At 46.2% G+C, this 26,374-nt stretch overlaps 1 protein-coding gene across 1 annotated transcript in view; it reads left to right on the forward strand.

Annotated features, from left to right (window-relative positions):
- The first annotated feature begins 8,591 nt into the window (after positions 1-8,591).
- The window catches only part of LOC142313051 (uncharacterized), a 72,577-nt gene continuing 54,794 nt past the window's right edge, over positions 8,592-26,374 (forward strand). The window contains exons 1-2 of the mRNA XM_075352036.1: positions 8,592-8,742; positions 25,294-25,391. Coding sequence (XP_075208151.1) covers positions 8,592-8,742; positions 25,294-25,391 — 249 coding nt within the window. The remainder of the gene's footprint in view (positions 8,743-25,293; positions 25,392-26,374) is intronic.

A 26,374-nucleotide genomic window follows, 5' to 3' on the forward strand; every position in this document is an offset into this window, starting at 1 on the left:
CACCATATCTATAAGAAACGATTTTAGTTCAAGCAATCGCTCAGTCATTAAATAAGTGCTGCCTCACCGAGTGGCTTGATCAACAATTGCCCCTTTCTAGGCACGTCTCTTCAAGATGGAATCAATTTTCGGGGGTTATGGCGGCAATAACCAGCTTCCTCACTTTTCCAATTAGATTTTCAGCATGTCCGCCTAGTTTCACCATCCGGCTTTTCGCCAGTTTGGCGGATGCGGTGCACGCCAGTACAGTACGATACAGTACAGTGGCAGCGCCGCAACTTCCAGGTCATATGCTCCGGTCACATGACAGCATGTGACCGGCGTTTGTCGCGCTGCCACTGTACTGTATACACTGTACTGGAGTGTGCCGCATCCGCCACACCGGCGAACAGCCGGATGTGTGAAACCGGGGTCCCTCTTGCAGACTATCTCTTATTGCCAGCTGCAGCGTGTGCACAACACAGCGCATGTGATGAATATGAAAGTGTTTTGAAGCAGCTTCAACAAGATCATCTAATCCTAAAGTATCATTTTGCTGTTCTTCTGTTGTAATATCTGTTTGTTCCTCAGTTACATGAACAGCACTGTGGCTTTCCATCTCAAACATACTGAATCCTAAATTTTCTTCTAGCTGTTGTTCATTACTCTCATTCATCAGTTTAATTGTACTTATGTTTGAAGCATTGTCCTTTACAATAGCAAGAACCTGTTCTTTTTTGAGTTTGTAATTTTGCAGAACTTTTTCCACTAAGGCCTGGAGAAACTGGCTGGTGTGATGAGCTTTAGTATCTTTTACTGCCAGTGTCTTGCTAACAATTTCTTTCTTGTTAGAAACATATCGAACATTGATGGCAAAATAATTCAGTGAAATGCGGTGACTCTGGACATCCCAGCAAAGGCAATGGGTTTCAAGATAGGACATTCAGACACAGCGTTTTGTGAGGATCCTCACAAAGAATGAGCATGTCAGTTTGTGGTGTTTTCTAAACTGCTTTTGCTATTGAAAGCATTATTTATGAGCTCAAAAACCTTTCAGGTGATGCGGTTTTTTAAAAAGCTGATCTGCTTTTGCAGCTGACAAACGTATCCTCAAAAAACGCAGTAAAAAACGCTGTGTGTGAATGCAGCCTTAGATCAGGAATAGAACAGCCATTCATAGCATATTTCATAACTTTCCCAAATTCCTATGAAAAAATATTCAGCACATTCTGCATTACACTACTGTCCCCAATTTATTATATATTTTAGGAATCGGAGTCGGTGCATTTTATTCCGACTCCACCAAAATTAGCTCCGACTCCGACTCCACAGCCCTGCTTAGTAGTGACTACCAATACGACTTAAATCTGACCTGAGATATGAATGAATAGCATCCTCGGTGAGTGAAAATACAGCAGTGGTCAGCTGTACTCTATGGCGGTGCTATACTCACTGTGCTGCATGAGTCACATTCGGTGTTAGCATCAACTATGGCTGTTTATCTCTTCAAATGCTGCTTTCAATTGTGAGTACGGCATCTAGATGGTTAACAAAGTGTGGGGGCTCCTCTTTAACCCCATTGGCATCCTGAGATCATGATTGTGTGGTCCTGATGGGTGGCCTGGAAAATTTAATGACCAAATAACGACCTTAAAAACTGACGGTTAATCTGTTCAGAAGTTACCTACATTTAGGTGATAAAAATAACATTTTTATCTCCAGTCATGCCACTTTGCATTAATTCCTGAAAAGTATCTGAAGGGTTAACAAATTACCTGACAGCAATTTTGAATAAGTTTTCATATATATAGATCCCCAAAGTTACTTTAAAACTGAATATGTCCCTAAAAAAATAAGTTTTGTAAATTGGCTTGAAAAAGGGGTAAGGAGGTTTATAAGCCATGCAATGCTCCTCTGGGAAATTAAATATGTGAATTGTATCTTCAGAGAGGAAAAGTAGTTGAACTCTAGTGTCACCTAGTGGAAGCAGTATTCCTAAAAGTCAAAATCAATCCTTTAACAAGCCTCGCCACATGACTTGGGATACAAGAAAAACCAGAATAACAATTTTTAGACCCGTGTTTCAGGGTGATTCCCCTCCTCAGTGCAAAGCATAAGATCTGATTTGGATGTAATGAGCTAATTTTTTTTTTTAAAGACACATTTATATATTTGAAATTATCCTTTTATTGCGATAATTGTATTAATCATATTACAACACCTAGCTAGGCTAGGAAGTCTCCTATACATCCATCCATGTTAGAGAAAGTTTCCCACAGCAGTATATAGGTACAACCTAGTCACCACTCATCATCAAGAAGACCTCATGTGAGTTTTTGTTTTTTTTTTGTTTGGTCTGATGAAGTAGATTGATTCTCAGAAACACGTCGACAAATAAAAAAAATCACCAATTCATCATACTTGGATCACTGGCTCTTCAGCGGCAGCATGGTTTCTCCCTTTCATTCTCCCACTCAGATCAGAAGACCTATCAGGCATATCCCAGGAATAACTGTTAATGGAGGTCAGACCAATCCAGAAAGGTCCGTCATTTTTTTCCAAAAAGTTCACACACTAGAACAAGACAATTCGAGATGTAAAGATTTGGCATCCCTCTCTTTTTGTCTATGATGTGATGACCTCAGTGTTTCTAAAAATCACTAATATATAATTTACTAGGTTTATTTTTGGGTGCAGGGGAAACAGGAATTGTATCACTATTTATTGTTTTATTTAAAAAATGTAATAAATCTATAAAATTTAAATAGTGTAATTTTTTATTTTAAACTTGCTAGATGAATCTTGAGGTCTGCCATTTTATTTGCTGGTGCATTAATGTCACATTATGTAGACGCCACAGGAGACTGCGGTCGGACACCGACCCTATCGTCTATAGCGTGGCCGCATCAGGTGTGAATTGGGCTATCGAGATTACATGTCACCACCAGGGGGAGCTGGAGCCCTGCAGGAAAAGACACTACACAGAGCTGAATCAGCATGGAGGTGGACACACAGTGTGTGCTGGAGCACTGCCCTGCAGAGTCAGCCAGAATACAGAGGCCACGGGGCATGCGGGGGATGGTCAGGCAGGCCAGGTCATACACAGTACGGTAAGAAAGAAGACTGGAGGAACGAGCAAAAGCGGGGTCGAGGTCAGGCCGAGGTCAGTACCAGAAGAAGCAACCGAGTGGGGAGGTAGGAGAAGGTGGAACGACTGGGGCTATTGTAGGAAAGAAGGAGGTGGGACGGAACACAGACAGAGCACAGAGGAAGGACGGATCAGGAAACACTTACAGGGACCAGCAATCACAGGCAAAGCAGCGCTAAACTTATAGCCAGCGCTGGTTCACCAGAGATGACAGAATTTAAAGCATCCAAGCTCTGGAAGTGAGGCCCAAGAGAAGGCTCCACCCCCTAACCATGTGGATGGGGAGGTGGAACCATGACAGTACAGTTGTAGATGGAGCTCTGTTACCTACGCTGTTCATTGGATTACAATTTCCTTCCTTCACCAATTATTGCTATGGTCTGAGCGGAACACAGTTTGCAGTAATTACCGGGGAATTCTCACCAGGTCTGACCACCAGCACTGCAGTGTTGATGTCATCCACAACTGTATGACATCAATGATGTAGCTGGTGAGCGCTCACCATTAATAACTCTGATCTAAGTAGACTCGTAATGGTATGTCACACAGAGATTTTCACTGTCATGGCGATGTCAAGACCTGTTCAGATTGCAGATTCTCACACTCTGACTGAGAGATTCTCTGGTGTCTGGAAGCAACGCAGGTAGACTCGAGCATCGACCTGCTGTGTGCTGATTCATAGGCATGTTAGCAAGGGTTAATAGTTGCTAAACTTGTTTGCTCTCTGGTCACCTTTTGTGAGGGAGCCTAAATCTGTCACACTAAGTATGGGGAAGTACCAAGTGAATGGTGAAAGGAAAGGGAAACCGTGTGTCTAGGGAAGAGGAAGATGGTGGTGACCTCTGACCAAACCTACTGCTGGGACCCGGGTCCCTCCACCCTAGATAGGTTCCACACGTATGAACTGAGCTGGATACCTGACCCTAGGTATCCCTAGTGCTGGGCCCTAAATAGGGAACGGATGGGATGAGCTCTTCGTCAACCCCATTGAACAATATAGAAGACACAAGGAGTATTCACATGGTGAAAATGCATGAACTACTTATCTACAGATGACTCAGGTAGACGTTCAAAGTTTTCAGCAACAATACAAAAGAGGGGCACAAGCCACTTGTTTGCAACTAAGGCTTTAATTAACTGAATAATATCACCAGCACCAGTCCAAAGAAGGAAGAGGTATTTAAGCACCAAGAGAATGCTGATGACCAGCAGCTGGGTGTAAGGTGATCTCCTGCTGCGTCCAAAAGGGAGAAAGATGAATCCAGCAGGAAAGCTACCTATACCAATGAATACTGACAGATGGAACAATAAAAAGTCAAGGATTATTCTGCACAACCAAACACTCTGACCTTCTATGGCCAGAAAACACATGACCGTCACCTGTGACACTATCACATCTATTTACTGGCTGGGTCCTTTCACCTATGCCAGCTATAGCTTCTTTTAGTTGATGTGGTGTCCAAGATTCTCTGGTGTTTGTAGCTCTTGTTGCTTTGTGCGGTTTTGGAGTTTACCCCAGTTATCTTTTGTAGTTTCCTTCCTGTTCTTGTTTTCTTCCTGAAAGTCTTATTGTCCTATTTTGTGTATGTGCTTTATGTCATGGTTTTGGGTTTCCCTTGTCCATCTTCATCTGTATATAACATCACACTCTTGCCCCATCCTTCCCTGGTGTGAGGGTGGAGGGAAAAAACACTAGGTCTTGTCAGGAGCAGGGCCAGGAATTGGACCATTAGGTTCACCATTAGGAATATCCCTGAGCTTCGGGATATCATATGGCCCCCTAACCTGAGGGATAGCATAGGGGTCCTTATCCTTCGTTTTCCAACAATTCACATAGTGACGTTATTAAAGCTGTTGCGCTCAAATCTAAGTAATAACCAGTGAGCACTCATCAGGTTTGGGCACCAAGGCAGCAGCGGGGACTTCATCCAACGGTAGGTACGTCACTGAATGAAATCCCCGCATTGCTCGTTTCTGGATCTGGTGATTGTGATCTATTTGATTAAAAGTAAACTTTAGTTATGATTTTTCTGTTTCTTATAATATCAGCTTATGTGAATAAGTGTGATGCCAAGCAACTTAGTAATTGATCCAAAAATATGATCTATCATAAGACACACCCTAGGTTGAGACATCAGAAAATAGGAAAAAAAATTTTTTTTACTATTAATTAAAACTTCCTTGGTGGTGTATAGAGTGGTCTACCCTCTACCCTTTTACCCATCCTATAACATTTACGTGATAAAAAGCAGAACATGAGTCGGTTGAAATTCCACATTATTGACCATGATACTTGTCACAAGTGTGTCCCAGCCTGATGTGATCTTGGGGGAATTTGGGATCAGAAGGTCACAGCATATAATTGATCACAGACTCTCTTTAGTGCCCATTCGTTGTTTATTATTTTTTGGAGTTTACTTAATTCAATCTAGTGCTGAAAGTTTCTTTCTATCTTGCTGCAATCTAACAAGTAGTTGTAATTTCATCTGCAGCCACTCCCTTCTGCTATAAGTAGCCACTCATCACTCTTCCCTGTGCTGGCTCTAGCTCAATCTATGATGTCCACTTTCAAGGAGCCAGTCTCTGTAGAAGCTGAGGTGTCCCTTCTATTGTAGCTGAGACGTTCCTGCTGGAGAAGCCAAGGATTGTTATTTGTTGTGTCTTTCCCCACCTGTTTGTTTTAACTTCCTTGTGTTGTCTTATTGTCATTTCTAGATTAGCGTGTCAATGTCCTTCACTAGTCAGGGTGAAATCAGGGCCAGCAAGGGCCTAGGCACGTGACAGCACATGGTGGGAAGGACCCGTGTACAGTTGTTAGGAAGTACAGGGATCCGCATCAAAAAGTGACCTCTCCTCCCCTCTCTCTAGTGCCAGGGCCTTCCGTTGTATTGCTTCCTTGGCTTTCCCATTGTGTTGCTCCGCTTGCCAGATGTCCTCTCACATCTGATGTGACAATACCACCATTAACTCAAGGAGGTGATCGGGTTATGTGTTTCAAGAAAGGAGATTATGTGGATTCATAAGTTAAACCTCACGGAGCCCCATTGGTTTGAATAATGACTTCAATGTCCTTCCATTCATTTAACAATGCATGTTCTAGGCCTTGTAGAGTGAGTATGCTGTCTTATATTTTTTCATTATGCATTATACTCTAGCACTAATATAGCGGTTTATTTCACCTTTTCCTCCCCCTTGTCTCTTTTCTCTCTTATTTCTTTCCCTTGTTTTTTTTCTTTTGTTCTTTTCACTTTTACTCTCTTTTTGGTTCTTCTAATCCATGGCGAACCAGCGGAAGGTTGAGACTCTGTTACTTGCACCATCTTGTATTCTTCCTGGGAATGTACTATATGCTGTTAACCTTTGGTGAACCAATCAAGTCTTACTGGCATATGGTGCTTCAGACTGTTGTACAGACATTTAATAGGATGTTAATATTGACACTTGGCAGTCCAATTATAGAATACAGTACAGACGTTTCGGTCCGGTATGGACCTTCATCAGTGCGCACTGTTTAAGTTTGATAATACTTGAAGGACACCAGGTGCTGTGTAGCAATTGCGGTGTCCACCGCTGTAATGAGTGGTGGAGTCTCTGGAGAAAAATTAGAGCTTTTTTTCGAACCGGTCTCCCTTTCCTTTACTTGTTGTCTTTGTTAGTAGCAAGACTAGTGTATTGCTGGCATGCTCACTAATCAGGGATAGTTCAAGGCCAGCCAAGGCCTAGCCGCGTGATCACGCACGGAGGGAAGGACCTGTTTAGGGTAGCTGGGGAGCTCCGGGATCAGCTACAGGTAAGTTAGGGAGAGAGGAAAGTGATCACTACCTGTCGTCAGGGCCTTCCTTTACATCTTCCCTGGTGTACTCCTTTTGCACTGTACATCAGACATTCCCTTTCCCTGGCATGACATTGGGTTACTGGAAGGACCCTGATAAGGTCCATACGCTGTACATGAATGGGATCTTCTGGAAAATCTGAGAGCATTACAATGCTTTTTGAGGTTTGCCAATTACAATCAAAAGTTTATCCAGAATTTTTCCTCGATTGTCAAACCTCTCACGGACTGGACCAAAAAAGGTACTGATTTTTCTATTTGGTCAGACCGTGCTCACTGGGCATTTATCTCCCTGAATAATCATGTTGCCATGATGCCGGTACTCATTCAGCCTGATGTTTTTGAGCGAATTTATTCTTGAGGTTGATGGGTCAGAGGTTTGGGGTCATTGCTGTTTTGTCACAGAAGTCGCCTCCTAGTAAGTGGTGTCCAAGTGCGTCTTTCTCAAAAAAATTATTGCCAGCCAAAATAAACTGGAATATTGCAATAGGAAACTTTTGGTTACTAAGTTGGCTTTTGAGGAGCGTCAGAATATTTTGGAGGGGGCAGTTTACCCGGTCATAGTGATTACGACTACAAAAATCTATTGTATCTGGAAATTGCTAAACATCTCATTCCTAGATAAGGTCTTTATTTTTTACTAGATTTAATTTCTTTGTCACTTACCGTCCAGGGGTTAGGAGTTTCCTAGGTAGTTCAGATGACTCTGTTCCTATTATACAAGAGTGAGTGGTTATTTGCATTATGTGCTCTGATTTTGAGTGGGAGGTGTTAAAAGCTCAGGGAGCCGCCCCTACTGCCTGTCTTACAGGAAAATTATTTGTGCCTTTTGAATTTGCCTCTTAAAATTCTAGGTGAACATCATGACTGTTCTTGCTTGTCGCCCAAGTAGTAAAGCAACTTTGGATTTCCTATCTCCTCATTTTTGGTGGCCAAGGTTGGATCAGAATGTTGTTGACTTTGTGTCCAACTGCAATATTTGTGCCTGCTCTAAGACTCTAAAGGGTGCTTTACACGCTGCGACATCGCTAGCGATAGAACCTGCCCCCGTCATTCGTGCGACATTTGGTGCTCGCTGCCGTAGCGAACATTATTGCTACAGCAGCGTCACACGAACATACCTTGTCAGCAACGTCGCTGTGACCGCCGAACAATCCCTCCCTCAAGGGGGAGGTGCGTTCAGCGTCATAGCGACGTCACTGCGGCATCACTAAGCGGCCGGCCAATAGAAGCGGAGGGGCGGAGATGAGCGGGACGTAACATCCCGCCCACCTCCTTCATTCCTCATTGCCGGTGGACGCAGGTAAGGAGATGTTCGTTGTTCCTGCGGTGTCACACATAGCAATGTGTGATGCCGCAGGAACGACGAATAACATCGTACCTGTGGCAGCAGCGATATTAAGGAAAGGAGCGACGTGTCAACGATCACCGTTTTTGAACGATTTTGCGCTCGTTGATCGTCGCTCCTTGGTGTCACACACTGCGATGTCGCTAACGGCGGCGGATGTGCGTCACTGACAACATGACCCCGACGATATATCGGTAGTGATGTCGCAGCGTGTAAAGCACCCTTAAGACTCTGCATAGTCGTCCGTCCGGGTCTCTCCTACCTTTGGTTGTTCCTAATTGATCATGGATGCATCTCTGGATTTTATTACTGACCATCCTTCATTTGCTGGAAAAATGGTGAGTTTGGTGGTGGTGGTTAGGTTTAGCAAGATGGCACACTTCATTGCCATATCTGATCTTCCTAGTGCCAAAACTTTGGCTCACATATTTATCAGTGAGATCGTGAAGCTTCACAGGGTTCCCTCTGATGTGTTTTCAGATTGTGGGACCCAGTTTGTATATGAATTTGAGGACTTTTTCGTCTCATCTCGAGGAACATTTATATTTTTCCTCTGCCTTTAATCCTAAATCATTCAGACTGAACACTTAAATCAAAGTTTAGAGACTTACCTTAGGTGTTTCGTTTCTGAAAACCAATGCAGTAGGCTGGAAGAACAAAAAGCGCAAGCTGGGGTCTTATCCGAGAAGGATAATTAAGGGGAAATGTTGAAAAGGCTCACTTTGGTAGGTTGTGTGAGTCGCAACCAACTGAACGAAACTATAAGAACAGCTGCAGTAGCCCCATGTGTATAACAGCAAACACCAGGAGAAGAAGAGTGCCATGCTGCCATAGTCAGAGAAACATCCAGGAGTAGGTCAATGGGGATTTATTTCTCTAAGCGTTTCGGAGAGAACCCTCTCCTTCTTCAGGAAAATCAGAAGAACCAGGAAGATTTGTCATATTACTTGCCTTTAGAAAAAACTACATTAAACAATCATCGTTACAAATCTACTTGTTAAGTTTGTTATGCATTCCGATTTAACCCTCAATTTTGTGCTTTCAGTAGGAATGGGTCCTCGGGAATTCCTGGGAGGAACATTTTTCTTTATCACTGTTCTGTATGGCAAAGGGTACAGAGTAATTGGAAAGTTATAGGGGACAGATATAAACTCATGACTGATTAAAAGAAAAAGTTTGCCAGGTGCGGACCTGTGTGTGAATGACTGTGGTTATCTATCCGAATTATTAAGTTAAAAGTTCCTTCCTGCTAAAACTGGTTCCTAGTTTCATTGCTTATAAATTTATCGCCATCATTAACGCTGCCACTTTTCACCTTTTATTACCTCAAGCACTTAAAATTCACAGTGTATTTCATTGAAAGTTGCTTAAAAAATATGTTCCATCATCTAAACCGTCACATTTTCCACCTCCTCCAGTCATTGTTGATGGTAATTTGGAGTTTCAGGTTGCAAGAAATGTTGGTTCTTGTTTTGTTAGCAGCTTTCTTCAGTACCTGGTGCATTGGAAGGGTTATGGTCCTGTAGAAAGAATGTAGGTACCAGCATCAGAAGTAAATGCCAGAAGATTGGTACATTCCTTTCATGCATCTCATCCAAATAAACCTGGTTCTGAGGGTGCAGAGGCCCCTTGAAGGTGGGGGTTGGGAGAGGTTCTGTCACAAGTGTGTTTATGCAGCTGAGACTTTTATGGTAGTTGGGATTAGAAGGTCACAGGTCCCCTTTAACATGAGTAGAGCAGATTTTTTTTTCATTTGGTGTTGAAGGGATTAAGAGTTCCTTTTTGATCCTGCTGAGATTCCATATAGCACTAATCTCAGCTGCTGCACCTTTCTGCCCCTTTATTTCATTATTTAAACTCACTCTTTACTCTCCCATGTGCCAGTTATAGTTCTTCTATGCTGACCTCCCAGAAGAAGTTGGTCTTGTGGAAGCTGTGGCATTCCATTTGCTGTTTTATTCCCAGTTGTTTGTCTCTCCCAGTACATTGTCTTATTGTAGTGTTGAGGAGGACCTTTACATCAAATACTTAATTAACCTTTTGACAAGGGATTGTGGGAAATATATCGATTTGCCTTACATAATTCAGGTTTCAGATCATATACATGACACAGATATAAAGATGGCCACCATTTCCTGTTATCCACACCTTGCTTGGAATGCAAGGAATGTCCAGATGAAAGAAGACCCCTGGTCAAGCTAGAAGACATCACAGACCAAACCATCAGCATGGATGCACCAGATGACGTCCCTCCCATCGTCATGGTTTCATCCACTGGAGTCAGACCTGCCCATCAACAGCAACACGGATCTCCCCATTCGCTAGCCCATGAACTGTCCCACTAAATGGGCATATCTGAACTTGTGTACGCCCCTAGCCTATATCAAGAGGATGCATGAGTCTCCTCTGTCTGTTTGGTGCCATTTTCTACTGTGACCAAGAAGAGACTTCATATCCGACTGTGTCTGGTGTGAATTCTTTTATGCATGCACTTGGCCCATATCAATTCGGCCAGGCAGTAGGCAACTAGTGATCTCTGGTTAAGAGTTCACCTTAACAGTAGTAGCAAGATTAGTGTCTTGCTGCCCAGCTGACTAGCCAGAGCTAGTCAATGGTCAGCCAGGGCTTAAGCACGTGATCACACATGGGGTAAAGGACCAGGTATGATATGGAGTGCAGGATTTAGTTTCAGGTGTGTGTTTAGTGGTTATCCCTACCCCATCTCCTTATCGTCAGGGCCCCCATTTACCCCTTTACCCTGGTTTCTTCCCTTCTTTTGTGTTGCACGCCAGGTGTCTCTTTGCCCTGTTGTGACAAATAGGGAGGCAATAAATCTATTGTTAGTTTCTCTTTCAAGTGTGTATTATATGCACACCGATCTGCTATATGCAAACTACATGAACATATAGACATACACAGTTTAGCTACATGAAAACTACAAGCACAGACACACCCTGTTCTACTAAATGCACAGTACATGCACATACAGATGAAATGATTGAAGATGTAAAGGTGGCTGGAAACTTAGGAAGCAGCGATAATGCTATCCTCGAATGTTAGATTACAAGAGGAGGAAGATCTGTGATGACTTAGACTTTAAGGATGGACTAATAAAAGGCAAATTATAATGAACTCAGAAAGATCGTAGGAAAGGTCCAATGGCTGGATTTTCTAAAAGACAGAAATGTCCAAGAAGGATTGGAGTTTATGCTAAATGAAATTCTTGCTGCACAATAAGTAACAATTAGTGATGAGCGCCACTGCTCGTTACTCAGCGATTAAACATGCTTGAGTCTCCCACTGACTTCCATTATACTCAGTACTTGGGTCTTGCCCTAGAACCCCAATGCTTGATCAAGTAACGAGCAGTGGTGCGCACACTTGCGCATCACTAATAACAATCCCTAAAAGATGGATGAATTGGAAGCAATTAAAGACACCAGAATGGTTGAACACAGAACTTACACAATTGTTAAAAAAGATAAAATAAAATGTATATTGAACTGAATGCTGTCTGCAGGGCAAGCTTTAGAACAGCTAAAGCCAGTAATGAAGTAAGGCTTGCAAGGGAGACCAAAAGCAATAAAAAAGGATTTTAGGGAGTATGTCAAATGGAAAAGAAAAGTCAAAGCTGCTATATGATTTTTACAGGATGAAAGGGGTGAAGTGGTAAAAAATAATGTTGAAGGTCAGACTTTTAAATTCCTATTTTGTATGTGTTCTCTAAGAAAACAAATGTAACATCAACTGAGCTTCATTGTACTATTGATGGAATAGAAGAATCCAGGCTATCTATAAACAGAGAGATAGTGAGGGAACAGTTAGCTAATTTAAATCTCCTGGTCCAGATAAATTACATCTTAGGGTACTGGAAGAGATAGGAGAAGAAATTGCAGAACCACTGGCCAGAATCTTTGAAAATTCCTGGAGTACAGGAGAAGTCCCAGAAGATAGGGGCAACCTTTGACCTTCTCCAATCTTCAAACAAAGAAAGATGAAGGAGCCAGGAATTAAAAGGTTAGTGAGCATGACTTCTATACCAGGAAAGATCTTTAAACAAATTATTAAACCGTCTGTATGTAAGTACTTGGGTAAGAATATAGTAGTTAACCGGAGGCAGCATGGGTTTGTAGCAAACTAATCTAATTTCCTTCTATGATGGAATCACTGACTGGGTAGATAAGGGAAATATCTCAACTTCAGCAAAGCATTTGAGAAAGTATCTCATACTATCATTATTGAAAAATAGCTAAGTATGGGCTTGACAAGTCTATGGTTAGATGGATTCATAACTGATACCATTATTTTACTCAGAGTGGTAATTAATGGTTGCACATCCAGATGGAAGAATATCTCAAGTGGACTACCACAGGGATCTGTCTTGGCCCCAGTGTTATTCAATGTTTTTATAAATGATCCAGTTCTGGGATGTATTAAGAGAAGCATAGAGACGAAATCACGTGAAATCATTCCCTGTCTAGTGCTCTTTGGTGAGACCTCATCTGGAATGCTGTGTCCAGTTCTCGCCAGTCACAGTCAAGGGAGATCATTATTGTTCTTATTTGCACATGGAAACACGAGAAGCAATGGAATGAAACTGAAAGGGAGAAGATACAGTTTAGATATTAGAATACGTTTTGACAGTGAGGGTGATCAATGAGTGGAACAAGCTGTTGTGAGAGGTGGTGAGTTCTCCTTCAATGCAAATAGTCAGAAACTGGACAGACATCTTTCTGAGATGGTTTAGTGAAAGCTGCATTGAGCAGAAGGTTGGACACTGAACCTGGAGGTCTCTTCCAAGTCTAACATTTTATGATATAGACAAACAGTTCTGCTACAGACAAACTACATGTATATAAATACACACAGCTCCACTACATGCACACACTGACAAGCAAAAGGATAACTATGTTTTGACCTTTTTGACTTTCAGGCTCCATATCTCACCATCCACTCTCAATTCTGACGCAGTAAAGAAGACAATGGAGGCCGCTCATATGCTTCATAATAGTGAACATAGTCATCCATGCAAGAACCGTGCAACATATGTTACACAAGTCTGGAATGGTGGCCCAAAAAAGGTGAAGAAGCTTCAATATCATCATAAGAAGCGTCAGGTCAATTTTGCAAAGATCGAAAATAGGACAGTAGAAGATGAGAAATGGGTGAATTTCAGTGATGAGACGAAAGTCAATAGACTAGGCTCTCTTGGGGGCAAAAGGGTCTGGAAGAAACAAAGGGAAAAGGGGCTTACGGATCAAGAAATTGAAGGAACTGTCAAATTCAATGGAGGAAGCTTGATGATATGGGGCTGTTTCTCAGCAGAAGGCAATAGATACTTGACCAGAATCCATGGTGGTTTCAGTGCTGAGCTATATGTGAGTGTCCTACAAGATGAGTTACACACGTAGTCAACATTGTTGGTACCCCTTGTTTAATGAAAGAAAAACCCACAATGGTCACAGAAATAACTTGAATCTGACTCCATAGTGGAGTTTGGTGTGTGACTGAGGTTGTGGACAGGTGTCTTTTAGGCCCGTTTCACACGTCAGTGAAAAACACAGACGTTTTTCACTGGCGTGTAAAACACGCACATGTCCCTGCGTGTGCGGTGAATCACAGCACACGTGGGTTGTCTAAGTGCAATCCGGGCTCCGTTCTCCGTGGCCCGTGATTGCACTTAGCAATCAACTCACCTGTGCCCGCTCTCCATGGTGCTGAATCCTCCCGCGGTGCAGCATCCGGCCGGCGGTGACCCCTGCAGCAGCTGCTTCCGGGTCAGCTGTGTCGTGCATCATTAAGATGCGCGACAGTAATCAGCCAGCTTAGAAGCAGCAGGGAGGACGGGCTGCAGAGGACATCGCTGGACGCTGGGTGAGTTAAAATGTTTATTATTTTAAATGCACGTTTTTTTCTGGCACGTGTTTCATGGACCACACCACTGCGTGGTCCGTGGAACATCAGTGATGCCAGAAAAAAATGGACATGTCTCCGTGCGGCAATCACGCACACGCGGGTACGCTGCACGGAGACACGTGCAGTGAAAAATCACTGACGTGTGAGCAGACCCATTCATTATAATGGGTCTGTGTATGTCAGTGATTCTGGTACGTTTAAAAAACAGCACAAACGTACCAGAATCACTGACGTGTGAAAGGGGCCTTATACTGATAACAAGTTTAAACAGATGCCATTATTACAGGTAATGAGTGGAGGACAGAGGAGCCTCTTAAAAAAGAAGTTACAGTTCTGTGATAGCCAGAAATCTTGCATGTTTTTAGGTGACCAAATACTTATTTTCCACCATAATTTGCAAATAAAATCTTGCCAAATCAGACGCAGTGATTTTCTGAATTTGTTTTCTCATTTTGTCTCTCATAGTTGTGGTCACCTATGATATCAATTACAGGCCGACCTCATCTTTTTAAGTGTCAGAACTTACACAATTGGTGGATGACTAAATACTTTTTTTCCCACTGTACCTATTGAGAGGTTCAGAAGTCTTATTGACAGTTACAGGAATCATTTGATTGCAGTGATTGCCTCAAAAGGTCGTGCAACAGAATATTAAGTTAAGAAAGGAACCATCATTTCTGTGCTAGGTTATTTCATGAGTTTTATTTTTTGAAGGCTTGCAGGAAGAGATGAAGATAAGCTGTATACATCCCCAAGTGAACTGAGCAGTATACACCAACATTGGGAATGTGTAGAATAGACCTGGGATCAGATTTTGATCAAGATATGCTGAAATCTGATTGAGAGCATGCCCAGAAGTATTCAGACAGTGCTGAAAGCCAAAGGTGGGTTTACCAAATACTAACAAAATAATAATCATACTATGAAGAAAAAGACATGGATCGCACATCCCAAAAATACAATGATCTAAAGCCGCTAGGCAAAAAATTAAATAGAACATGAGGTTCTTTTGTTACCATTCTGATCAGATTGTATTAAGCCCACTGCCACGTCACGGCAAACCTCTTGAGTGGGTCCCTAACCTGACCTTTTAGTGCGGCACTGTACACTGACCAACGCCGCAGCGACAAAGCACCAGCAGGGCGGGCGACCTGGTGCCTCACAGCACCCATGCTGCAAGGCGAAGCCCCCCAAGGCTCCAGGCCGCGCCGCCCCACCGACACCACACCACCACAACAGCAGCCACCACACAGCACCAGCACACAGTGAGAGGAGCTGTGCACTCACCTCCCACTGGCTCCCATATGTGAACTGGGAGCAAAAAGAAGGCTGACCCCTCTTGCAGTCTCCTGCTGATTAAAATCACCTGTGCCAAATGGGGAGAGTGCAGATCCAAGTAAAGAGGGGGATAGAATGATATATATCATACTATGAAGAAAAAGACATGGATCGCACATCCCAAAAATACAATGATCTAAAGCCGCTAGGCAAAAAATTAAATAGAACATGAGGTTCTTTTGTTACCATTCTGATCAGATTGTATTGAGCCCACTGCCACGTCATGGCAAACCTCTTGAGTGGGTCCCTAACCTGACCTTTTTGTGCGGCACTGTGCACTGACCACCGCCGCAGCGACAAAGCGCCAGCAGGGCGGGCGACCTGGTGGAGACTGCAAGAGGTTTGCCGTGACGTGGCAGTGGGCTTAATACATTCTGATCAGAATGGTAACAAAAGAACCTCATGTTCTATTTAATTTTTTGCCTAGCGGCTTTAGATCATTGTATTTTTGGGATGTGCGATCCATGTCTTTTTCTTCATAGTATGGTATATATCATTCTATCCCCCTCTTTACTTGGATCTGCACTCTCCCCATTTGGCACAGGTGATTTTAATCAGCAGGAGACTGCAAGAGGGGTCAGCCTTCTTTTTGCTCCCAGTTCACATATGGGAGCCAGTGGGAGGTGAGTGCACAGCTCCTCTCACTGTGTGCTGGTGCTGTGTGGTGGCTGCTGTTGTGGTGATGTGGTGTCAGTGGGGCGGCGCGGCCTGGAGCCTTGGGGGCTTTGCCTTGCAGCATGGGTGCTGTGAGGCACCAGGTCGCCCGCCCTGCTGGCGCTTTGTCGCTGCGGCGGTGGTCAGTGCACAGTGCCGCACAAAAAGGTCAGGTTAGGGACCCACTCAAGAGGTTTGCCGTGACGTGGCAGTGGGCTTAATACAATCTGATTAGAATGGTAACAAAAGAACCTCATGTTCTATTTAATTTTTTGCCTAGCGGCTTTAGATCATTGTATTTTTGGGATGTGCGATCCATGTCTTTTTCTTCATAGTATGGTAACAAAATAATAAGAATGCAAATTTAGATTTTAAGGAGCAAAACAATAAAAATGCAGTGACATGACAAGAATCTGTATAACTGATTATTTTCTAAATAGTTGTAAGTCAAATTCATGTATGCGATAGCCAAGATGATTGTCTATTAAATGAAGGTCGTCTTCTGCTGAAATATGTAGAGGATGGTGAGATACTGAGCCTGAAAATCAAAAGAGCAAAAACATTGTTACCCTTTTGCTCATAATTGTATAGACACAAAGCTCTGCTACATGCAAACATAAATGCTGGTGAGGACAGCAAGCAAGAGTGGACCCACTGAGCCATCAGGGGAACCCAGGCTTACCCGTTAGTGGGAGTGGCTTAACTAAGTGCCCCCCTGTGAAGCAGAACGCCAGGTGCCACTCAAATGACAGTAACCAGGACTGTGGCAGCTGAACGGTGGAGGGTGACAGCAGGCTTATGCAATGAACAGGACGGGCACAGGAAGGACAAATTGAGAAGAAAAGGAATACAGTCTGGAAGGGAACATGCACGACAGGTACATGCAGGTGTAGAACTTCCAGCACAGGTCATCAGGCACAGGACATTGGACAGGTGCAGTCGGGGCAGGACATCTGGGGGAACTCTGAGAAATAGGGTCTAGGTCATCAGGGTCCAGGTCAGCAGGCACAGATCACCAGACATGGGAGATCAGGCACAGGACACAGCCGAGGTGGCTGAGGCAGACAGAACGACAGGTGCAGGCGGATACAGACACAGGTACAGGATACAGACTGATATCAGGGAACAGGCAGGACAAACACAGTAGAGCAGAACTGGTTGCATACAGGCCTGGTGCTGTAGGCTGGAAGACCAGAGCAGACAGGATGGGACCAGAATCCTAAAGCGTTGCTCTGGCCCCTTCCATCAGTGAGAGAAGCTATTGAGAGAGAAGGGATGACGCTACAGCTCGTCTAATTCATGATGAGCTGTTGTGTTCCTTACACCAGAAATCTTAGTCCAGTCTCTGTGGGACTGAGATTTGTGGTGAGGAACATGCCACTTTTTCAGATCGGTCTGATTCTTTGTGTGCTACTCTTAATGAGGTGAGCCGCGGACCACGCAACATGAGGATGGCTGTGTGTGAGAGCAACACATGGACAACCATGCAGGTAAGCAGAGGATCGCGCACCAGGATGGCCTTGCAGGAAAGAGGAGGGAGCAGGGATATGGTGCTAGGACGGACGGGAAGCCAACACTACAAACAAATAGCTCTGTTAGGCCAGGGCCACACTGGGCACTAGTGCGATCCTCGCATGACACTTGGTTCATGCTGGCAGCACAGCGGAAGCCGAGTGTCAGGCAAGTGTCCCTGCCACTGAGGTCCGACTGTGCAAGAGGACCTCAGCTGCGGGGGGTGGGTTGGCACTGAGGAGTGGATGGAGGAATTTCTCTCCCTCTCTCCTCCGTAGCCACTTATTGTCATTCTCGCACTACACTCGCGGTACACCGGTGTACCGCGAGTGCAGTGCGGTACAGTGCGATTATTCTCACACCCCATAGACTTTAATGAGGGCGAGAGAAAAAGTCTCGTATTACAATCGTAGCATGCTGCGATTGTTTTCTCGGTCCGATTAGGGCTGAAAAAATAATTGCTCATATGCCCTGACACACAGGCTAAAATTGGTCCGAGTGGAATACGATGTTTTATCGCACTCCACTCGCACCAATTTTCTCGCCGTGTGGCTTAGGCCTTAAGGGCCATTTACACGCTGCGACATCGCTAACGATATATCGTCGGGGTCACGGTATTTGTGACGCACATCCGGCGTCGGTGGCGACATCGCAGTGTGTGACAGGCTGGAGCGACTTTAAACGATTGCAAAAGAGGCAAAAATCGTTTGTCTGAGAGAGGTCGTTTATTTATGAAAAATTGTCTGGTCAGTAGCGAGGTTGTTCCTCGTTCCTGCGGCATCACATATTGCTATGTGTGACACTGCAGGAGCGTCGAACATCTCCTTACCTGCGTCCACCGGCAATGAGGAAGGAAGGAGGTGGGTGAGGTGTACGTACACACACGGCTCCGCTCCGTACACCTTGTACACACACGGCTCCGCTCCGTACACCTCGTACACACACGGCTCCGCTCCGTACACCTCGTACACACACGGCTCCGCTCCGTACACCTCGCACACACACGGCTCCGCTCCGTACACCTCGTACACACACGGCTCTGCTCCGTACACCCACGGCGCCGCTCCGTACACCTCATACACACACTGCTCCGCTCCGTACACCTCATACACACACGGCTCCGCTCCGTACACCTCGTACACACACGGCTCCGCTCCGTACACCTCGTACACACGGCTCCGCTCCGTACACCTCGTACACACACGGCTCTGCTCAGTACACCTCGTACACACACGGCTCTTCTCCTCGTACACACACGGCTCCTCTCCTCGTACACACACGGCTCCTCTCCTCGTACACACACGGCTCTGCGCCGTACACCTCGTACACACACGGCTCTGCGCCGTACACCTCGTACACACACGGCTCTGCGCCGTACACCTCGTACACACACGGCTCTGCGCCGTACACCTCGTACACACACGGCTCCGCTCCGTACACCTCGTACACACACGGCTCCGCTCCGTACACCTCGTACACACACGGCTCTGCTCCGTACACCTCGTACACACACGGCTCTGCTCCGTACACCTCGTACACACACGGCTCTGCTCCGTACACCTCGTACACACACGGCTCTGCTCCGTACACCTCGTACACACACGGCTCTGCGCCGTACACCTCGTACACACACGGCTCTGCGCCGTACACCTCGTACACACACGGCTCTGCGCCGTACTCCTCGTACACACACGGCTCTTCTCCTCGTACACACACGGCTCCTCTCCTCGTACACACACGGCTCCTCTCCTCGTACACACACGGCTCCGCTCCGTACACCTCGTACACACACGGCTCTGCTCCATACACCTCGTACACACACGGCTCTGCGCCGTACACCTCGTACACACATGGCTCTGCGCCGTACACCTCGTACACACACGGCTCTGCGCCGTACACCTCGTACACACACGGCTCTGCGCCGTACACCTCGTACACACACGGCTCTGCGCCGTACACCTCGTACACACACGGCTCTGCGCCGTACACCTCGTACACACACGGCTCCGCTCCGTACACCTCGTACACACACGGCTCCGCTCCGTACACCTCGTACACACACGGCTTCGCTCCGTACACCTCGTACACACACGGCTCTGCGCCGTACACCTCGTACACACACGGCTCTGCGCCGTACACCTCGTACACACACGGCTCTGCGCCGTACACCTCGTACACACACGGCTCTGCGCCGTACACCTCGTACACACACGGCTCTGCGCCGTACACCTCGTACACACACGGCTCTGCGCCGTACACCTCGTACACACACGGCTCTGCGCCGTACACCTCGTACACACACGGCTCTGCGCCGTACACCTCGTACACACACGGCTCTGCGCCGTACACCTCGTACACACACGGCTCTGCGCCGTACACCTCGTACACACACGGCTCCGCTCCGTACACCTCGTACACACACGGCTCCGCTCCGTACACCTCGTACACACACGGCTCCGCTCCGTACACCTCGTACACACACGGCTCCGCTCCGTACACCTCGTACACACACGGCTCTTCTCCTCGTACACACACGGCTCCTCTCCTCGTACACACACGGCTCCGCTCCGTACACCTCGTACACACACGGCTCTGCTCCATACACCTCGTACACACACGGCTCTGCGCCGTACACCTCGTACACACACGGCTCCGCTCCATACACCTCGTACACACACGGCTCCGCTCCGTACACCTCGTACACACACGGCTCCGCTCCGTACACCTCGTACACACACGGCTCCGCTCCGTACACCTCGTACACACACAGCTCTGCTTTGTACACCTCGTACACACACGGCTCCGCTCCGTACACCTCGTACACACACGGCTCCGCTCCGTACACCTCGTACACACACGGCTCCGCTCCGTACACCTCGTACACACACGGCTCCGCTCCGTACACCTCGTACACACACGGCTCCGCGCCGTACACCTTGTACACACACGGCTCTGCTACATCCACACTGTAAACCCCTCCTGACCCCACACATAACCTTCCCCTCATCCAGCACCATGACACCCAGCACAGCAGAGTCCTGCATACACTGAGGAGATGATCATGTGACCCCTGACTCCTCCCCTCCATGTGACATCATCACAGGTCCTGGAAGCACAGAGCAGCCATATATCTAGTGTGCGGCTCTGCAGGTGGAGGTAGGTGCAGGGTATTATATATCTAGTGTGCGGCTCTGCAGGTGGAGGCAGGTGCAGGGTATTATATATCTAGTGTGCGGCTCTGCAGGTGGAGGTAGGTGCAGGGTATTATATATCTAGTGTGCGGCTCTGCAGGTGGAGGTAGGTGCAGGGTATTATATATCTAGTGCGCGGCTCTGCAGGAGGAGGTAGGTGCAGGGTATTATATATCTAGTGTGCGGCTCTGCAGGTGGAGGTAGGTGCAGGGTATTATATATCTAGTGTGCGGCTCTGCAGGTGGAGGTAGGTGCAGGGTATTATATATCTAGTGTGCGGCTCTGCAGGTGGAGGTAGGTGCAGGGTATTATATATCTAGTGTGCGGCTCTGCAGGTGGAGGTAGGTGCAGGGTATTATATATCTAGTGTGCGGCTCTGCAGGTGGAGGTAGGTGCAGGGTATTATATATCTAGTGTGCGGCTCTGCAGGTGGAGGTAGGTGCAGGGTATTATATATCTAGTGTGCGGCTCTGCAGGTGGAGGTAGGTGCAGGGTATTATATATCTAGTGTGCGGCTCTGCAGGTGGAGGTAGGTGCAGGGTATTATATATCTAGTGTGCGGCTCTGCAGGTGGAGGTAGGTGCAGGGTATTATATATCTAGTGTGCGGCTCTGCAGGTGGAGGTAGGTGCAGGGTATTATATATCTAGTGTGCGGCTCTGCAGGTGGAGGTAGGTGCAGGGTATTATATATCTAGTGTGCGGCTCTGCAGGTGGAGGTAGGTGCAGGGTATTATATATCTAGTGTGCGGCTCTGCAGGTGGAGGTAGGTGCAGGGTATTATATATCTAGTGTGCGGCTCTGCAGGTGGAGGTAGGTGCAGGGTATTATATATCTAGTGTGCGGCTCTGCAGGAGGAGGTAGGTGCAGGTTATTATATATCTAGTGTGCGGCTCTGCAGGTGGAGGTAGGTGCAGGGTATTATATATCTAGTGTGCGGCTCTGCAGGTGGAGGTAGGTGCAGGGTATTATATATCTAGTGTGCGGCTCTGCAGGTGGAGGTAGGTGCAGGGTATTATATATCTAGTGTGCGGCTCTGCAGGTGGAGGTAGGTGCAGGGTATTATATATCTAGTGTGCGGCTCTGCAGGTGGAGGTAGGTGCAGGGTATTATATATCTAGTGTGCGGCTCTGCAGGTGGAGGTAGGTGCAGGGTATTATATATCTAGTGTGCGGCTCTGCAGGTGGAGGTAGGTGCAGGGTATTATATATCTAGTGTGCGGCTCTGCAGGTGGAGGTAGGTGCAGGGTATTATATATCTAGTGTGCGGCTCTGCAGGTGGAGGTAGGTGCAGGGTATTATATATCTGGTGTGCGGCTCTGCAGGTGGAGGTAGGTGCAGGGTATTATATATCTGGTGTGCGGCTCTGCAGGTGGAGGTAGGTGCAGGGTATTATATATCTGGTGTGCGGCTCTGCAGGTGGAGGTAGGTGCAGGGTATTATATATCTAGTGTGCGGCTCTGCAGGTGGAGGTAGGTGCAGGGTATTATATATCTAGTGTGCGGCTCTGCAGGTGGAGGTAGGTGCAGGGTATTATATATCTAGTGTGCGGCTCTGCAGGTGGAGGTAGGTGCAGGGTATTATATATCTAGTGTGCGGCTCTGCAGGTGGAGGCAGGTGCAGGGTATTATATATCTAGTGTGCGGCTCTGCAGGTGGAGGCAGGTGCAGGGTATGATATATCTAGTGTGCGGCTCTGCAGGTGGAGGCAGGTGCAGGGTATTATATATCTAGTGTGCGGCTCTGCAGGTGGAGGCAGGTGCAGGTTATTATATATCTAGTGTGCGGCTCTGCAGGTGGAGGTAGGTGCAGGGTATTATATATCTAGTGTGCGGCTCTGCAGGTGGAGGTAGGTGCAGGGTATTATATATCTAGTGTGCGGCTCTGCAGGTGGAGGTAGGTGCAGGGTATTATATATCTAGTGTGCGGCTCTGCAGGAGGAGGTAGGTGCAGGGTATTATATATCTAGTGTGCGGCTCTGCAGGTGGAGGTAGGTGCAGGGTATTATATATCTAGTGTGCGGCTCTGCAGGTGGAGGTAGGTGCAGGGTATTATATATCTAGTGTGCGGCTCTGCAGGTGGAGGTAGGTGCAGGTTATTATATATCTAGTGTGCGGCTCTGCAGGTGGAGGTAGGTGCAGGGTATTATATATCTAGTGTGCGGCTCTGCAGGTGGAGGTAGGTGCAGGGTATTATATATCTAGTGTGCGGCTCTGCAGGTGGAGGTAGGTGCAGGGTATTATATATCTAGTGTGCGGCTCTGCAGGTGGAGGTAGGTGCAGGGTATTATATATCTAGTGTGCGGCTCTGCAGGTGGAGGTAGGTGCAGGGTATTATATATCTAGTGTGCGGCTCTGCAGGAGGAGGTAGGTGCAGGGTATTATATATCTAGTGTGCGGCTCTGCAGGTGGAGGTAGGTGCAGGGTATTATATATCTAGTGTGCGGCTCTGCAGGTGGAGGTAGGTGCAGGGTATTATATATCTAGTGTGCGGCTCTGCAGGTGGAGGTAGGTGCAGGTTATTATATATCTAGTGTGCGGCTCTGCAGGTGGAGGTAGGTGCAGGGTATTATATATCTAGTGTGCGGCTCTGCAGGAGGAGGTAGGTGCAGGGTATTATATATCTAGTGTGCGGCTCTGCAGGTGGAGGTAGGTGCAGGGTATTATATATCTAGTGTGCGGCTCTGCAGGTGGAGGTAGGTGCAGGGTATTATATATCTAGTGTGCGGCTCTGCAGGTGGAGGTAGGTGCAGGGTATTATATATCTAGTGTGCGGCTCTGCAGGTGGAGGTAGGTGCAGGTTATTATATATCTAGTGTGCGGCTCTGCAGGTGGAGGTAGGTGCAGGGTATTATATATCTAGTGTGCGGCTCTGCAGGTGGAGGTAGGTGCAGGGTATTATATATCTAGTGTGCGGCTCTGCAGGTGGAGGTAGGTGCAGGGTATTATATATCTAGTGTGCGGCTCTGCAGGTGGAGGTAGGTGCAGGGTATTATATATCTAGTGTGCGGCTCTGCAGGTGGAGGTAGGTGCAGAGTCTTTATTATTGTGGCGCATTCTCCATATTATTAACCCCTTCCTCCCGGTGTGTATGTGACGTCACGCTCCGGGGTGCAGGTCTCCTTCCTCGCCCTCTGATGTAGATGTAGGAGGGGCCGGTATTAGCGCTCGGAGCTCGTACATTCTGGGGACAGATAATTCCAGGAGACAGATCTTATTCTATCACTTTTTGGCGTTTCTGTATTTTATCTTTTTTTTTCTTTATGAATAATATTTCCTAGAACTGTACTGGCAGGGATTTCCTAGGCACTTGTCCGTCCATTGGAACGTGTTGGGGCGCTGGACTGTCCAGGGTTACTTTTGGTCTCTGTGCTGCCTTTCTGATTAATGCCCTGCCTGGGCTGAGTTTTGGTGTGCGGCCCTCTCTTGTCAGGTTTGTTGCGGTACTATGTTCTTTCCATTTGATGATAATGGATTTGATGGTGCTCCCGGGGATCATCACAGATTGGGATATTTGTTTTAGAACCCAGCCCTGACTTGTACTTCTCACTACTTTGTCTCTGCCTTGTTTGGAGATGCAATATCCTTAGCACTTTTTACATGGGATTATTTGTGATTGTTCTTCCTATTCAGGTCCCTACAATATCGGATCCTCTCAGTGGAGATCTTCTATAGAAGAGAATTCTCGTGATTGCCCCGTGAAGGATGGATATGGACAGGGACAAGATGGCGGAGAGGATATTACACCTCACCCTAGAGATCCTCTTCCGGCTTACTGGAGAGGTGAGAGATTCTGATGACGTCACATTACACCATTCTTATCTATGGGAATAACAGATGGACAGAACTGGAGAGGTGAGGACTCTGGAAATGTCTGGAGTGAGATTTCTTACTGTGTCTCTCCATAACCAGGATTACACAGTAGTGAAGAAGACCTCTAGTGAGCGCTGTCAGGCCCCTGTGTCTGAGGGATGGGGAAGACCCCTGAGCCCAATCACGGGGCCTCCACCTCACCCCCCGATACATGAGGACATCAATGACCAGAAGATCCTAGAACTCACCTACAAGATGATTGAGCTGCTGACTGGAGAGGTGACACTGCTGGGAATGCTGGGACATTATACAGTAACGCTATGAAGGGATCGGGGGTGACGGTATCATTGTATGTGTCAGGTTCCTATAAGGTGTCAGGACGTCACCGTCTATTTCTCCATGGAGGAGTGGGAGTATTTAGAAGGACACAAAGATCTGTACAAGGACGTCATGATGGAGGTTCCCCAGCCCCTCACATCACCAGGTAATAGACAGGACTAAATACACACGGCCTATAATTATCTGTATATAAGGAATGAATTCAGTCCCTGTATGTGTCTCCTCCAGGTCTATCCATTAAGAGGACAACACCAGAGAGATGTCCCCGTCCTCTTCTCCCACAGGACTGTAAACAAGAAGACCCCGATGTTCCTCAGGATCATCAGGTAGATGGAGAGAAGGGGCCATGAAATCTCCCTGTGATGTGTAGACGGCTGTGAAGGTCTTGTGCTCAGTCTTGTTTTATCCTCCAGTATTATATGGTTTATACTTGTGTAATGAGAGCGGTGGAGATGGCAGGATTAGAGCTGATCATAGATGGGACTTCTCCATCTCTCTGTGACTTTTACAATATTTGTTTCAGGGGGAAGATCTGACCCATATTAATACTACAGAGACATATGTGAGGGGTGATGAGCGATGTAAAGAGGAGATTCCTACATATGGCTACCCAGGTGAGTAGTGACCACTAAATTCTACTCGTTTTCTGGCTGGTACAATTGTATGTAGTATTTTAGATTGTATGAATTCTAGTGGTTCAAAAATCTGATTTATAAACCGTGTAAGAATAACCCAGGATTTTTTATATATTTTTTTTATCAGCTTATTTTAATGGCAAAATTGACATGACACTTTTTTTTCCCTCAAATTAAATAACTAAATACAACATGATGTATCTCCATGTATCCCGTTCTCAAAGCATGGACATATGAACGCTGCAGCCAATCACTGGCCAAAATGGAAACCCGCTTTTCACTTCTTGGGTCAGTGATTGACTACAGAGGTCTAATGATCTTCTGGCAGAAAGGTTGAGTAAGGAGGGACCATCGAGGTATTGGGGCTGCATTGGAAATAGAGCATCTGGGATTGAAAGGTAAGTATAATTTACTCCTTTACAATTATTTATTTTAGTGTGTTGCATTGCTTTTCTTCAAAAACAGAAACTCTAGATGGACAAACTCTTTCATGAATTCCACAGATTTCTGAGATTTCCACTGGACTATAGTTTTCCCAATCTACAGCTTTTTTTTTGTTTCCTTTTGACTCTAACGTCCGAATGTTCTTTAAATCTCAGTTTCGGCTGTTGGGAAATTCAGAAAGTCATGTCAATAGCACCTTTACAAATGTGTTTACTTAGACAAGTATCTGT

Source organism: Anomaloglossus baeobatrachus, chromosome 5, assembly GCF_048569485.1.
Source record: "Anomaloglossus baeobatrachus isolate aAnoBae1 chromosome 5, aAnoBae1.hap1, whole genome shotgun sequence".
Classification (NCBI taxonomy): Eukaryota; Metazoa; Chordata; class Amphibia; order Anura; family Aromobatidae; genus Anomaloglossus; species Anomaloglossus baeobatrachus.